At 47.0% G+C, this 14,491-nt stretch overlaps 1 protein-coding gene across 1 annotated transcript in view; it reads right to left on the bottom strand.

Annotated features, from left to right (window-relative positions):
- The window catches only part of LOC103801607 (contactin-4), a gene marked incomplete at its 5' end in the record, with an annotated part of 91,344 nt that overhangs the window by 51,613 nt on the left and 25,240 nt on the right, over positions 1-14,491 (bottom strand). Inside the window, 3 exons of the mRNA XM_009074025.1 lie at positions 1,090-1,219; positions 3,062-3,198; positions 13,687-13,871. Coding sequence (XP_009072273.1) covers positions 1,090-1,219; positions 3,062-3,198; positions 13,687-13,871 — 452 coding nt within the window. The remainder of the gene's footprint in view (positions 1-1,089; positions 1,220-3,061; positions 3,199-13,686; positions 13,872-14,491) is intronic.

Here is a 14,491-nt window from a genome sequence, read left to right as displayed (position 1 = left end):
GAATATTGCACAGCCCAGGTGAGGAGTTGCCCAAATCAGAGCTCCCTGGCAGCTTTCTCAGCTCAGACTCTCCAAGGATTTGCTTTTCATGTGGACATGAGGTGCTGCCAGGCCTGAGGAGGCACTCGAGGTCTCCACCAGCAAAGGCCAAGCCTCTCTCTTCTGAGAACACCTAGATCCTCCCAAAGACTATCTTTTTCACCAGGTTTCAGCCAGGAAAAGCACCAGTGGGTTGATTTTGCTTTCTTTCAGGCAGTAACATGTCCAATAAATCTCAGCATTGTGATGGCTAATTTATGGAGCATTATTGTACTTCTCTTGAACAGCAACACAGACAATCCTTCACGTGGATTTTTTGCCATGCAGGCATCTATCACTGATGGCAAGAAGTGCCCAATAATAACTGCTAAAAATGGGAGAGACCTTGTGCTCTGTTCTCTGGGATGAAGCAGGGAATGCTGCTGTTGAATGTTTGCTTTGAAAACAGCTGAAGCACAGTTTTGTAGTCAGGAATTCTGTTTAACCCTCTGAAACTACATCCCTATGTTGGCAGAGAGGTTTTCAGACCTGCCACTGGCACAAAAACAACCCTTGTGAAGGAGGTACAGACTACCAGGACTGAGGCTGGCAGGACCTCTGGGATGGTCCCATCCCACCCCAACCTCAGCAGGTTGCCCAGAGCCATGTCCAGTTGAATGCTGAGCATCTCCAAGGACAGACATGCCACAATCTCTCTGGGAAACCTGCTCTAGCCTTCAACCAAGCTCACAGTGAAGTTTGTCCTATGTTTAAGTGGCATTTCCTGGGTTTCACTTTGTGGCCATTGCCTCCATAAACATTTCTGACCAGCAAGAGAGTGAATCCATTTTCCATGCTCAGTCACCTGGATGAGTACAGGAAGAGGATGATGGAAAAACACCTGTTCTGTGCCCATCTAAGTTTCTCATTTCATGCCTTCCTTAAACACAACACCTTGTCCAGGATCCCCAGCAGCACTTCTGCTTCAGATGCTGAAACTTAGCAAAAGCAGCTTGAGGGAGGATTTGCCTGGTTTTGGAAGGTTTGCAGTGCTCAGGAAAGTCAACTTACCTATGACACTCAGCTCTGCACTGGCAAAAATGATGCCATGCCTGTTTTCTGCCACACACTGGTACATTCCAGCATCTGCCAAGCTGACGTTGGTGATGGTGAGTGAGCCTTGCTCCAGCTGAACTCTGCCCTGTGGGAAATGGGAAAGCAAATTACAAAGGAAACAAGGAGATGCCTCCTTGAAACATAAACCCAGAGGTTGCTGTGCTGTATTTTACACTGAGGTGGCCAAAATATGTAGCTGTAACTGGGAGAATTTGCATGCCTCAATCTATTTTTCTGCCAGCCAAATTTATGTCAGGTTAGAGACTAAATGGTAAAACCAATACAGGAGTTGGTAAATGCAATTTAAATTGGAGGACTTCCCCTTGACCTCTCATTGATTTAATACCCAAAGCATTTAGATTAATATCCCTTTCAAGTAGATAAGCTTGAAGCAGGAAATACACTTTTGTTCCATAGTGGCATATCAGAGCCAACCTCGTTCTCAAAAGCATTTGGAACAGTGGGATTTGCAGAGAATCCTGGAATCATTGAGGCTGGAAAAGGCCTCCAAGACCATCAGTCCAACCTGTGCCCACCTTGTCAACTAGCCCAGAGCACTGAGTGCCACATCCAGTTGTTCCCTGAACACCTCCAGGGCTGGTGACTCCACCACCTCCCTGGACAGTTCCAATGCTTTCTGTGAAGAAATTCACCCTGATGTCCAACCTGAACCTCCCCTGGTGCACCCTGAGGCCATTTTGAGCACATATGGCAATAAAGACAGAACACTGGTTGCCAGCTTAGCCAGCACAGAGACAAATACTTAAAATCCTCAGCAAACAATATAGATGTTAGTAATTTAATGATCCTTTACTTCATATCAGCCACTAACATGATTTAAGTACAAGACCATCTGCTAGTGACCAGCATGAAGCAAGGAAAATTAGTGTGTGGAACAAGAGACCAGGCTCTCATTTGTCAGCCTAAGGACATGGAACTTGTGTTATCCATTCTAATAAGTCCAGCAAAGTGTTCCCTCCCTCCCTGGGAGGTTTGACACAAAGAGCTATTGGTTTTCTACGTGGCCTTAGGGCAGGAATTTAATGTTTGTGCCATCTCAAGTCTGGGCTGCCATGTTCTTTCACAGTGAGGGAAGGGAAAAAGGTGCCAACTACTGTGAAACCAAAGCTTTGGCGACTTGGTTTAGTTTGTGTTTATACCAAGGAGATCATGGACTGAGCAATGACCCCCACAAGAGGCTGAGCAGATGTGGCTGTGGGAGGGGATGTGTCTCCCCAGCTCCTGTTCATCTGCACAGCGACACAGTTCATCAGAAGGAGCAGAAACAGCATTAAAGACCAGTAGAGACATAAAGGTTTCATTATTCCTTGAAGTTCACCTGAACATCATAAACTAAAAAGTCCCATAGTGACCTCATTTGGCCATTCCCTCTTCTTCACAAGGGTCTCTCCACCCTTAGGATTGTATCATGCATTTTGGGGAGGACCTCTGATCACAGAGCTGTCATCTGTCCTGCTTGCCACTGACAGCAGCTCTCCTGAGGGCACACAGAGGTGACCACCAGGCATGGCAGGGCTGCAGTGAGGGTGCTGAGGCACAGGTTGCCCAGAGAAGCTGTGGATGACTCAGTGTTCAAGGCCAGGTTGGATGGGGCTTGGAGCAACCTGAGCTAGTGGAAGGTGCCCCCGACACAAACCATTCTGTGATTCTATGATTTTAGAGAATATTGCCCAGGGAGGTGGTGGAGTCACCATCCCTGGAGGTGATTAAGAGGTGTCTGATCTGGCACTGGAGGATCTGGTTTAGGGGTCACAGCAGTGACAGGTTAATGGTTGGACTTGATGATCTTAGAGGTCTCTTGCAGCTTTGATGCTTCTCTGATTCTCTCCATTCCAAAAGCAACAAACATGCAGAGAGAAGAGCTGGCAGAGCCTCCTCCCCAGCCAAGGGCCGTGGCAGTGCCTACCTGGGGCAGCAGTGGTTCCCCATCCTTCAGCCAGTGGTACGAGGGCTTCGGTCTCCCGCTGGCTCGGCACTCCCAGGCCACGCGTTCCTCGATGGCTGCGTGCACATCGCTGATCCTCTGCACCCAGCTGGGCTGAGCTGCAATGCAGAACCAAAGGGTGAGGCCTTGTGCCTGGGCCCAGCAGGCACAGCTCTCCAGGTGCAAGGAAACAGCCACTTCTTCCTTTGTTAGCACATTTCAGAGCTGGATTCATAACGTCTTAATAGTTGCTAAAGGTTATTTTTCTTCCATGAGTCTGGTTCTGCTTTCTGAAGTTGGCATGGGCAAGTCCAGAACCTGCTCTCACTTTAGTAACAAGTCTTGATGAAAAAGAAGAGCTTGAGAAATCCTGATCATTATACAAAACCAAAGCACCAGTTCAGCTGCTGCCCCAGTGGAATAAATGCCACTGACATCCCTGGGCCTTCAAACAGAGACATTGTCCTCTTCAGGATCTCAAAACTTAGGCTTCAAAGCTCCACATTTTACCATCCAACTTCAAAACCAGTAAATTAAAACTACCTCTGCAGTGAAATTAAGGTTATTCTGATAATTTAGGCCCGTGTGGGGATAGGCACTACCTCAGGTCTAAGCTCTGTCTCAGATTAGATTAGCCCCACACCTACAGGTACTGGCACAGGGACATCTTCCACCCATGTGAACAATCTCTGGACCCAGTAATTGCATTAATGACACTCTGAACAAACCTAGGCAGTCCAAAAGCAGATGTTGGAGGCACATTTTGCTCAAATGTGATGCAAATTGGCACTGGCAGTTTGCAGACATTTAGGAGATTATCACTCTATTTGTGTTTCACATATTTTTATCACTTTATTGGCTTTTTCCTTTGTAAATACAGTTTAAGTTCAGCCAAACTCCACATGCAGATCAAATGCCAAAACTGCCACATGTTTTTGAAGACCACACAAAACCTTGGGCTTTCTTGAGTTACCTTCTGTAACTGTTGCTTGCCAGAAGGTCCCTTTAAACAAGGGAGTGATTTGGATTTCTTTCATGGCCATTTGCCCTATTTTGCCATAAGAAAATCTGATTTAGCAGGAGCTATTACCAGCAGAGGTCTCCAAGAACCTGGTTAATCCTTTTCCCCACGCAATCAGATAGAGAGAATTAAGATTACTCAAAGACAAGTAACAACTTCACACATCCCTTTGGATAGGGACAGGGGCCAGAGACAGGCCTGAAAGGTTAAATTAAGGACTATCAGACCAAAATGGCAAGTTACTATGATTACACCCAAAATACTGAGGTGTCTCCCATGACGTTAGGTTGGCAATGTGTATCCAGACAGCTGAGGGTGTGATCCACCCCACACACTCCCCATGGTGCCCACAAAGCACAGGAGAGAGCTGAGGAGCTCTGCACAGCATCTCAGCAGCTCCAGGGCCTGCGAAAGTGGGTGAGCTGAGCAGCACAGCAGGGCAAAGCAAAAGAAGCTGGAAACAGAGGCGAGTGGTGTTTACTTCTCTGCCTGCCCCTCCTGCCCCTGTGATATCTTCAGCCTGTTTATTGTCTGTAGCTAAAGAGATGGGAAAGGGAAAGCCTTTAAATGTGGGAAGATGAAAGTCAATTCCGTCATCTGGAGTAAGAACTTGAACAATTCCATTGAGCTGAGACATGCTGTGCAACTGCAACGGGTTCAGTGGCTCAAGGACATTTGCAAATTACTCATGAATTTACATATTTACTATTCTAACAGCATCTAACTCAGAATTTGGAAGAGAATCTTGTGATCCCGTGAAAGGAGCTCGATAAAAACCACACAGATCCATTTGCCTTTTTTTTTTTCAGTGCTGTTTCATGGATTTCCCAGATGAAAACACAAAAGTATCAGACAAAACAACTGGAAGTGACTTGTAAATCAAGACCTATGGAAGGGAAGGTGTGTCCTGTACCATGATGTAGGATATGTAAAGTAAGGATAACTCCTGTGTGAGGAGGGGGAAAATTCAGTGTTTATCCCTATTTCAGGCACATTACCCAGATAAGGGAAATTCTCACCCAGTACAGCAAAAGGCAATTTTGGGGTACTTTGCATGTTGCTCATCCCAACTCCTGCCCAAGTGCCAGTGCTGAGGTTGAGACCTCTGAACTGAAATGTGGTGCTGGACACTGCCACCCCCAGAACTGATGTCACCCTTTGGTGCAGCACTCACAAGCCTCAGCCTCACACCTTGTGCCACCCTTCACCCCCTCCAGGTGTTTGAACTGGTGAAGTTTTCCATCCCTGTGGTGGTTTAACCCCAGCAGCAGCCAAGCCCCTCACAGCCACCCGCTCACTCCCCACCAGTGGGATGGGGGAGAATTGGAAGGGGAAAACCTGGAAAACTCCTGGGTTGAGGTAGAGACAGTTCACTAGGAGAGCAAAAGACACACAGAAGCAAAGCAAAGCAAGGAATTCATTCCCTGCTCCCCACGGGCAGGAGCTGCTCAGCACCTCCAGGACAGCAGGGCCCATCCATGGAACAGTGACGTGGGAAGACAAACCCCATCCCTCCTAACGTCTCCCACCTTCTCCTTCTTCCCCAACTTTCTATACTGACACAATGTCCCGTGGCACAGAATATCCCTTGGGTCAGTTGGGTCACCTGTCCTGGCTGTGTCTCCTCCCAAGCTCCCACAGACCCACAACATTCTCCCCAGTGTGGCAGCAGGAAAAGCAGCAAAGTCCTTGGTGAGCTCAGCAGTAACAAACACATCTGTGCACCATCACCCTGAGCTCAGCACAAACCCAAACACAGCCCACAGGAGGCACTGGGAGCCAGACCAGCTCTGCCCCAGCCCAACCCAGCACAATGCCAAAGCCATTTATGTTGCAGACAACTCCAGAACGAGTAGAAAAGTCAGAAAAGAAATGACAGTGAGAAGCTTTGGAGTCCTTTGTTTCGCAGGAGCTTCACTTTCTGCTGCTCTTTGGGAGACTTTGCTAATTAGGTCAAGATCTCCTCTCAACAGTTCATTGCAGAGAGAAGCAGACAATGCTCTCAACTTCAGCTTGGGGAATACTCACGGGTTGGTTCAGGCAGCAAATATGTTTGAGCCACCAAATGAGAGTCACCAGAACATAATGGAATTTGACAGCTGCCCATTGGGGATCATCCCCAGCCCTGGCAATGCCACACAAGATTTCAAGCATGATAATTAAAATAATTCAAATAAGGATATGAAACCAGCTCCAGCCTTTCCTGGGATAGCCACATGAGTGGAGATAATGACAAGGTTTAATTGGTGTCTGGTTTTAGTGATCTCAAAAAAGTCCTTTGGATCATTTCTGAGGTGCTGAACAAATATGAATTATATTATAGGATGAGTCTGGAAATATTTTGTCCCTATTTGGAGTACTTAAGGTACTACCAGCCTTGGAAACATCCTGGAGGAAAAACCTGGAAGCTGATTAAGAATTCATCAGAGTTACAAGAAAAATTCATATGCTAAATCTATAAAGTGAAAGAAAAAGCTTAGAGATGCAAGCAAGACTCTTACCTAAGGAGAGCTTTAAAGGAAAATATGTCCCTCCTAGGAGAGGAGAGCTGGCTGGGACTGGGACTCAGGGACAGAAGAAAAATGATGGCAGCATACACTGTTTACCTTTGATCACCTCCCAGTCTTCACCAGTGCAAAGTGGGGCATGTTGAACCATGTGGTTAGGAAAACAGGCCCAAATATCCTCTTACTTCTCTAACACTACAAAATCCAGAAGGAGAGGAACTCTGTGTCAGGAAGTGCAGGGACAGGACAAGGAGCAATGGGGATTAATGGAAAGAGGAAAAATTAGGTTAGATCTCAGGCAGAAGTTTTCCCTGTTGTGGTGGTGAGCCCCTGTCCCAGGGTGCCCAGGGAGGCTGTGGCTGCCCCAACCCTGGCAGTGTTCACAGCCAGGCTGGATGAGCCTTGAGCAACCTGCTCTGCTGGGAGGTGTCCCTGCCCAGGGCAGGGGCTGGAGGAGCTCTGAGCTCCATTCCAACGCCTTAGCACACTATGATACTATGAGTCTGTGCTTGACTGCAATAAATTGAAAGGCAGAAATAGGCACTGGAAAGCTGGAGCAGAAATCATGTCCCAAAAGACATCTGAAACGAAACAATGCAGCTGGTGCTGATGCATCACCTCAGCAATGACTACCAAAGCCAGAGCAGTACGAGAGCAGTGTGAGAAATAACCCAGCCACAAACCTGCAGGACTTTGCAATTGTCTCAGAGTTCCAAACAACCAAAATGCCTAAAGCAAATGAGGTGCTAATACATATACAGAATCCAATTCTCAGTCAGTGTATATTGATTTCAGTGTTCCTAAGCCAATTTTTAGCAGCTGATGACCTGGTGCAGGCTGTGTAATTCATCATTAGTGGCAGATGAAAGGCTGAATGACTTGTCTATTACTATATCTATTCTAAGGAGATTGAGACTGAGCCCAGGATCAGAAGAGTCTAAAGACCAGAGAGCCAAGCATAAGTAAGAAAAACAGATGGGGAAAAATACCTGAGGAATTGACAATGCAGAGTGCAGCAGGTGAGGTCTGTGTGAGGCTGCAGCTACACAAACCCCTTCGCTCCCTGATTTGTTCTCCTTCCCAATGGTCACAGGAATGTGAAAACAGACCTCAAGTTACCACTTTGCCTCTCTCTCCCTTCCCTCCTCTCACTCCCTTCCTCCTGACCTCTACTGCCAATCAAGGACTATTTGAAATCCATACAGCTTAAAGCTGTGCAAAGCCTCCACCAAAGTCATCTGCTTGAACATTGCACCTGAAGCTTCGTGTGCATCACTGGAGAGATCACCAGGCACTGCCAGGTGGGCAGGATGGCTCCTTTCTGCCTCTGACCACGATGATCCAGCCTGGCAGTTCTGCCTGGGACCAAAACATTAACCAGCAGAGGGAAAGAAACAGAGGAAGATTTGAAGGAGTTAACCTACCTCTCATTTGCCTCCTGTTCCAAGAGCTATTCTGCATCATTCCTGACTTTCTCCCCAGTTACCTGGGGATCAAAGGCCTGTGGGTACCACAGGCACATCCATCAGGACCAATCCTCAGGGACTGAGTTATTTTCCACTGTATTACTACTATTTTACTCAGGGGCCAATCCTCAGGGACTGAGTTATTTTCCTCTGTATTACTACTATTTTACTCAGAGTTGTAAGGCTCTACAAGAAGCCTTCACACTTCATTTCTCATACCTATTTGTGATGTTGCTGCTCCTGCCGCAGAGTTATTTTTCCAAGCCACAATGATAATAATTTGGACACTTTTCCTGAATCTCCTAAAATTGGATTTCAAGGTAAGCAGATTTCCAGCAATGCTTTGGAAAAGGAAAAATGGAGGAGACACACACGTGTTCTCTGTGCAGGAACCTGTTGTGGACGTCAGAGTTCCCCTGGGCAGCAAATCAAACCCCAAACCTCCTCCCTGCTCACTAACAGGTACCTGTGGAACAGGGGGCAAAGGCTTTCCCAGTGGCTTATGCAAACGATAATTAACAAGAATATATATTTGCCCTATTTCTGTGAGTTTTCTTGTATTTTTGTCTCATTCTATTTCAAGTGGCTTTGAATTTTCAGCAAGAGATTTGGGATCAGGGAGCTAAATGGAGTAGAGACACACAACTGCCTGATTTTCACTTATGCAAATCTCCTTTTTAGACCTCTAACCATAATGAAGAGCATAATATGATTTACATTGAGGTTGTTTCATAGAGTGGCATAAAGTAGCTCTCCCCCAACTGAAACACAGGCCCTGCTGATGAAAGGGGGACTCTATTCACTGCAAAATTAAGGAGCTGCACAAATTCCTGGTGGGACTTTGATTGGAGAAGTATTTAATCTGAAAAGCAGTCCAGGCAATTAAATGGCTGCTGCTGAATATCGTACAAAGCGCTGCAAAGAGCTGTAATTAGTGACAAATAAGTCTGTCTGTCTGCTAATGTGGATGCTGCTGCTCTGGCACTTTTGGAAACCATTTAACTGCCTCTTTTTCCTCCTCCTTGTGAAGTGCTGGGCAGGGAGTGGATGAGCTCAGGCTGGAGCAACACAGGTGATGCTGAGTCAGCTGGAACTGAGCTGGGTCAGTCCTTGGATGTGTTCTAGTGTTGATGTGACTGGAAAGGCAATGACAAACAGCATGTTTTGTGTCAAAACTGGGGCAGAAAATGTTCCTGGTGGTGGTGGTGAAGCTCCTCAGCCCTCACCTGTCCCAGGGTGCCTGTCCCCAGCCCAAGCATCCCTGCCTGTCCTGGGGTGCCTGTCCCCAGCCTTTCTCTCTTAGGGCTGTCACTGCCAGCCCGCCTGTCCTGGGGTGCCTGTCCCCAGCCCTTCTCTCTTAGGGCTGTCACTCCCAGCCTCACTGAACATATTTATACCTGGATCACCTCAACCAGCAGCTCTTTTTCCTTTTTAATGCCATTCAGACTATGCAGTTTGTTGGGTGAGGGAATCAAGGTGTTGCACTGACTCATCAGGCAGAGTCAATACAGGGAAGCAGAGCCCAAGAAGTTTAAGCACTGTCACAAATCATCTCATTTCATACTTTGCATCAGAAGAAAAAATACTTATAAAAAGTGCAGGAGACCAATACATCAGTGTGGTGGTACAGAGACCTTTGGTGAGGGTCAGCAGGGAGAACCTGCCCAAGGCACATCAGTGGAACTGCAGCATCATAAAGGCTGGAAAACACCTTTAAGATGATTGAGTCCAACCATTAACCTCACACTGCTAAGTCACCACTAACCGTGTCCTCAAGTGCCACATCTACACAGATTTCAAATCCCTCCAGGGGTGGAGACTACACCACTGCCCTGGGCAGCTGTGCCTCAGCACCTTCTCAGTAAACAACTTCTTCCTAATATCCAACCTAAACCTCCCCTGGTTCAGCTTGAGGCCATTCCCTCTTGTCCTACCACTCGTCACCTGGGAGAAAAGACCAACCCCAGCAGGGGCTGAGAGGCAATAAGGCCTTACCTGCCATGGGAAAGGCTTTGAGCACAAGGATGAGCAGCCACACCAACATCTTATGAGCCTGTGCAGCTTGTGCATCTGCCTGTTGCCTCTTGCCCTACGCTCAGGACAACCTTTGGAGTCCAACTGTGCCAAAGGAAGATCTGACTGAGAGAGCATCTGAACTCAACATGAATGAAACAACGTCAATACTAAATAAGCATCTCCTTGATGCTGCTTTTATGAAGGAAAAGGCAATTTCTTTGTAAATGAGCTGGTTAAGGTGATCTGTTTACTGTACTTCTGCCAAGAAAAATAATTGTTGGCATTGCTTTTTGCTCAGGATATAAATCTTAGCCTGGCTGAGGGTGATCAAATTGAAAATTTATGAGCAGGTAGATTAAAAATAGAATCAGGTCAATGGGAGTTCTTCCCAAATGGTGTGGAGCAGCACACACTGCCAGAGTGGAGAGCCCTGGCTGCAGAGCTCGGTGAGCAGCAGCACTGGGACAGAGGCAGTGGGACAGACTGGGACACAGTGGCCCAGCAGTGCTGTGGCTGTGCCAGCTCCAGGGCACGTCAGGGACCTCACCTGCCTGGGCCATGGGGATGGAGCTGGCACAGGAACGAGCTGCAAAGCCAGGGAAGCAGCGTGACGTGCATTTATGGCTGCTAAAAGGTGGGAAAGAAGAGGCTTTGCTGCTTAATTTGCTGATTCTCAGGATGTGGTGCCTGGTTAGGAATAGCAGAGAACGAGGGACACATGAGGAAACAAGTGATGTGTCGTTCAGAGTCACATCACTCAAGGCAAGGGGTGTAAGTCACTGTAATTGCATTAACATGAGCATGTTTCCATCATCAAGGTCTGTCTGTCAAGTGGGACAGAGAGCACTCAGAACAAATGCTTGAGGAGAGCAATAAAACACCCTATTGCAGGGGCTCAAAGCGCAGAAAGTGGAGGAAGAACAGATCTTGCAAGTTTAATTAACCTTTTCTGCTGCAACAAGAATGTCAAACAACTCCAGTGTCACTGATATGCTAACAGAGGGGAAAATAAACACTGATACAAGGATGAAATACAGCGAAAGTCAACCTTCCCTGACAGCTTCCAGGAGCACAGACAGGAGCTGACAACACTGTGGTTATCTACAGCCAGCAGCAGATTTGAACTCCTTTTGCTTCTCCTCTTCTGCTATGCAAACAGGCTGATAACTGGGCTTGGAGGAGCCACAATGTGATCTGCAGGGCACACGTCAGGGCACAGCAGTCACTGTGCAGGTGACACATCTGACAGCTCATATTGCATAGAATCACAGATGGTTTGGCTTGGAAGATCCTTAAAGACCATCTCATTCCAACCCCACACCTTCCACCAGCCCAGGCTGCTCCAACCCCATCCAACCTGGAACACTCCAGGGATGGAGCAGCCACAGCTGCTCTGGGCACCCTGTGCCAGAGCCTCAGCACCTCACAGGGAGGGATTCCTGCCCAGTATCCCATCTAAACCCTCTTTGAGCATCCTTTGGCCTGTTCCCCTCTCCAGACATGAGCCCTGACCCACCAAAACCAACCTGGAATCTCTGCCCACATTAGAGCTGTAGTTCAGTAACAAAACAAAACTTCTCAGCTTTAAAAAGAAAAGTTATTAGGGAAAATGTTCTCTTTTTTTCACCTAAAAAGTTTACAGGAAGTGACTTTCTCTCAAAGAATTTTGCTGCCACATGAAACTCCAGAGCCTAATGCACAGAATGCAGGTCTGGGGTTGTTTCTAAGGGACCTGTTTGGCTGCCAAGCATAAGTTACCCTTAAAGCTAAGTACTTAACTAGTAAATCATCGTCCTCAAACAACAAGGATGATATTTTAGGCAATTATCTGTCAAACCTACAACCAGCCAAGCCTGACACCTCTCCATCAGGAACTCCTCTGCTCACATGGAGCACATGGAGAGATCTCAGTGTTACTGAGAGAGAAGGACACTCCTCTTCCCTCTCATCTTCAGCTTCCTTGCTGAAATGCCACCTTGAGTGTGAAATCCAGCACGAGCCACAGTGGCAGCTTTTGTGTAGGATCCACAGCCCTCCAGGATGGGATCCAGGCTGGGAAATTCATTACTGTAACGAGATGATCACTTAAGCTATGCTGTGGTGGGAGGACTCCAAAGGCTCCACTTACTGCAGGGAAGCAGGTTTGGCTGTGGGCTGAGCAAAACTGTGCAAGTGATGAGTCTTCTCATTTAGTGTCCACATGGGAAAAATCAGGAGAAACACAAATTGTTTGATGAAGAGGAAAAGGAATCTTTAAATCATTTAATTAAAAAAATTAAACCCAGATCACATCAACCTCAGATTCTTTGCTCAACAGGAAAGATTCCACTTTGTTCTTGCTCTTCCACTCCTTTTTAATGTTTTCTCATTTTAGATTTTGCTCAGTTTTTCAAAGGAGAAATGTTCATTTGAAACAGAAGCCCCAAAGTTCTGATTTCCAAATGAAATGTCTCTTAGAAATAGCTCCAATTCGAAAACATCTCTACATGTGCAGTTTGTTTTGGTGTTTTTTTTAAATCACTTTACTCACCAAATTCAATCCAGTTTTGCCAGGAGGGTTAGTTCCCAAACTCTTTCTCTGTGGGAAGGTTACTGTAAATCCAAAAACATTCTTCTCATGTCTGGAGTTCAACCCAACCCTCCCTGCTGACAGGAGTTGGGCCCTCAGGAGCATGTGGGGAGAGCACACTGCACTTCTGGCCAGATGCTCTGTGAAGAACAACACTGTTGTGCTCCTGAAGGTGATAACAGAGCAATAGAAGGAGGATTTTTTGATGGTGAGGAGGTGTCTGCACACCTAGGTGGAGATGTGTGACCTGCAGCTTCAAAACATCTCACACAGAAACTCTGCACCACACCAAGAGTTCATTTGTGCCTCTCACTCACCTCTGCCAGGTAAAGCCACACTAAGGACAGACAGAGCTCTCCATGCTTCACCCCCTCAAAGCATCAAATTTGCTTTGCAGATGGGGCTGTTCCCAGCAGAAATGTGGGATGGGCAGACATTTGCACCAGGATCAGAGCCACTAAAGCACCTTGCGATTCACACAGAGTCCTGTGAAGCTGAAATGTGTTTTTTTGTGCCTGGCTCAAGGACTCTGGTTTCAGTGGGACAAGAGCAGGTGGAGAAAGCCTTTGGGTGGGAAGCTCTGTCAGCTCTGACAGGTTAAATCTCAACTCTCTACAGTGCAACCAATGATCCCTCCTGAAAACACTTTCCTTAATCGGCTCTAAGCAACTAAATTTATTCCTGCAAGCTGGGGCAACTCACACCCAATAAACCCCCAGCTGTACCCACAGTGCTCCCCCACAGCACCTGCCTTGCCCTCAAACCACAGGAAGGCAAACAAACCCTTTTTTGGCACATTTACCACACCAATGTCCTTCCAGCAATGTTTTTTCGTTCCAACTGCTCAGATTCTCGATTAATATGCACCATCCAGACAGGTTTTATGTCAAATTACAGCCTTCTTGAGATGTGCTGTTTGGCAAAGAAAGTCATTTTGAAAATGTCCTCCCCAAATTACCTCCTCACAAAATATTTACTGCAGATTGCACTGGAGGCAATAAAGCCCCTGAAGCAGGCAGGCTGCTCACCGTAAAATGTCAGTTGTCCTCGTGCCACGTTCTTCCCTCTCACGTTTTCAGCTACACATTCATAGGGTCCAGAGTCTTCTTGCTGAAAATTTGGGATTTCAAGGAGTCCACTGGATCTGTGTCTCCTGGCTTTCCTGGGGATCTGTTTCCCATCAGCTCTCCTCCAGCTGATGGTAGGAACTGGGCTAAATAAGGAAAATAAAGCAAAATAAGAGTTGCAGAAAAAGCCATGGGTTTGGTCCTGAGAAGCTCTTGTCTCGTAGTATGTTCAGGAGTTGGAATGGAGCTCAGAGCTCCTCCAGCCCCAGCCCCTGCCCTGGGCAGGGACACCTCCCAGCAGAGCTGCCTCCCGTCCTGTGCCAGTGTCTCACCACCCTCACAGGGAAAAACTTTTTCCTAATATCTAATCTAATTTCCCTCTTTAAATTTCTCCTGGTTCCTCCTTGTCCTATCATTGCAGTACCTAACACGGAGTCCCTCTCTGCAGCTTCCCTGGAGCCCCTTCAGCTCCTGCAGCTTCCCTGAGCAACTCACACTGTCTCATGCCTGGGGATGAGGAAGACATGGTTAGTCTGAAGCCTCTGGCACAGGATCTGGAGCCACTTTATTATGGGTGGGTTATATATAATATAAATATGCATAGATTTACCAACAGTGTGTGTTGCTCACAGAGCCTTAAAGCGAGAGACATAGTATTAAAATGCTGTTTTGACACAGTTGAACTTGGGGTTCTGCTGTGACAATGCATCCATGTGAGGTGCAGAGGCTCTGGCACAGGGTGCCCAGAGCAGCTGTGGCTGGGTCC

This window comes from Acanthisitta chloris, unplaced genomic scaffold, assembly GCF_000695815.1.
Source record: "Acanthisitta chloris isolate BGI_N310 unplaced genomic scaffold, ASM69581v1 scaffold15024, whole genome shotgun sequence".
Taxonomy (NCBI): Eukaryota; Metazoa; Chordata; class Aves; order Passeriformes; family Acanthisittidae; genus Acanthisitta; species Acanthisitta chloris.
This window is presented reverse-complemented; position numbering and strand designations above follow the sequence as displayed.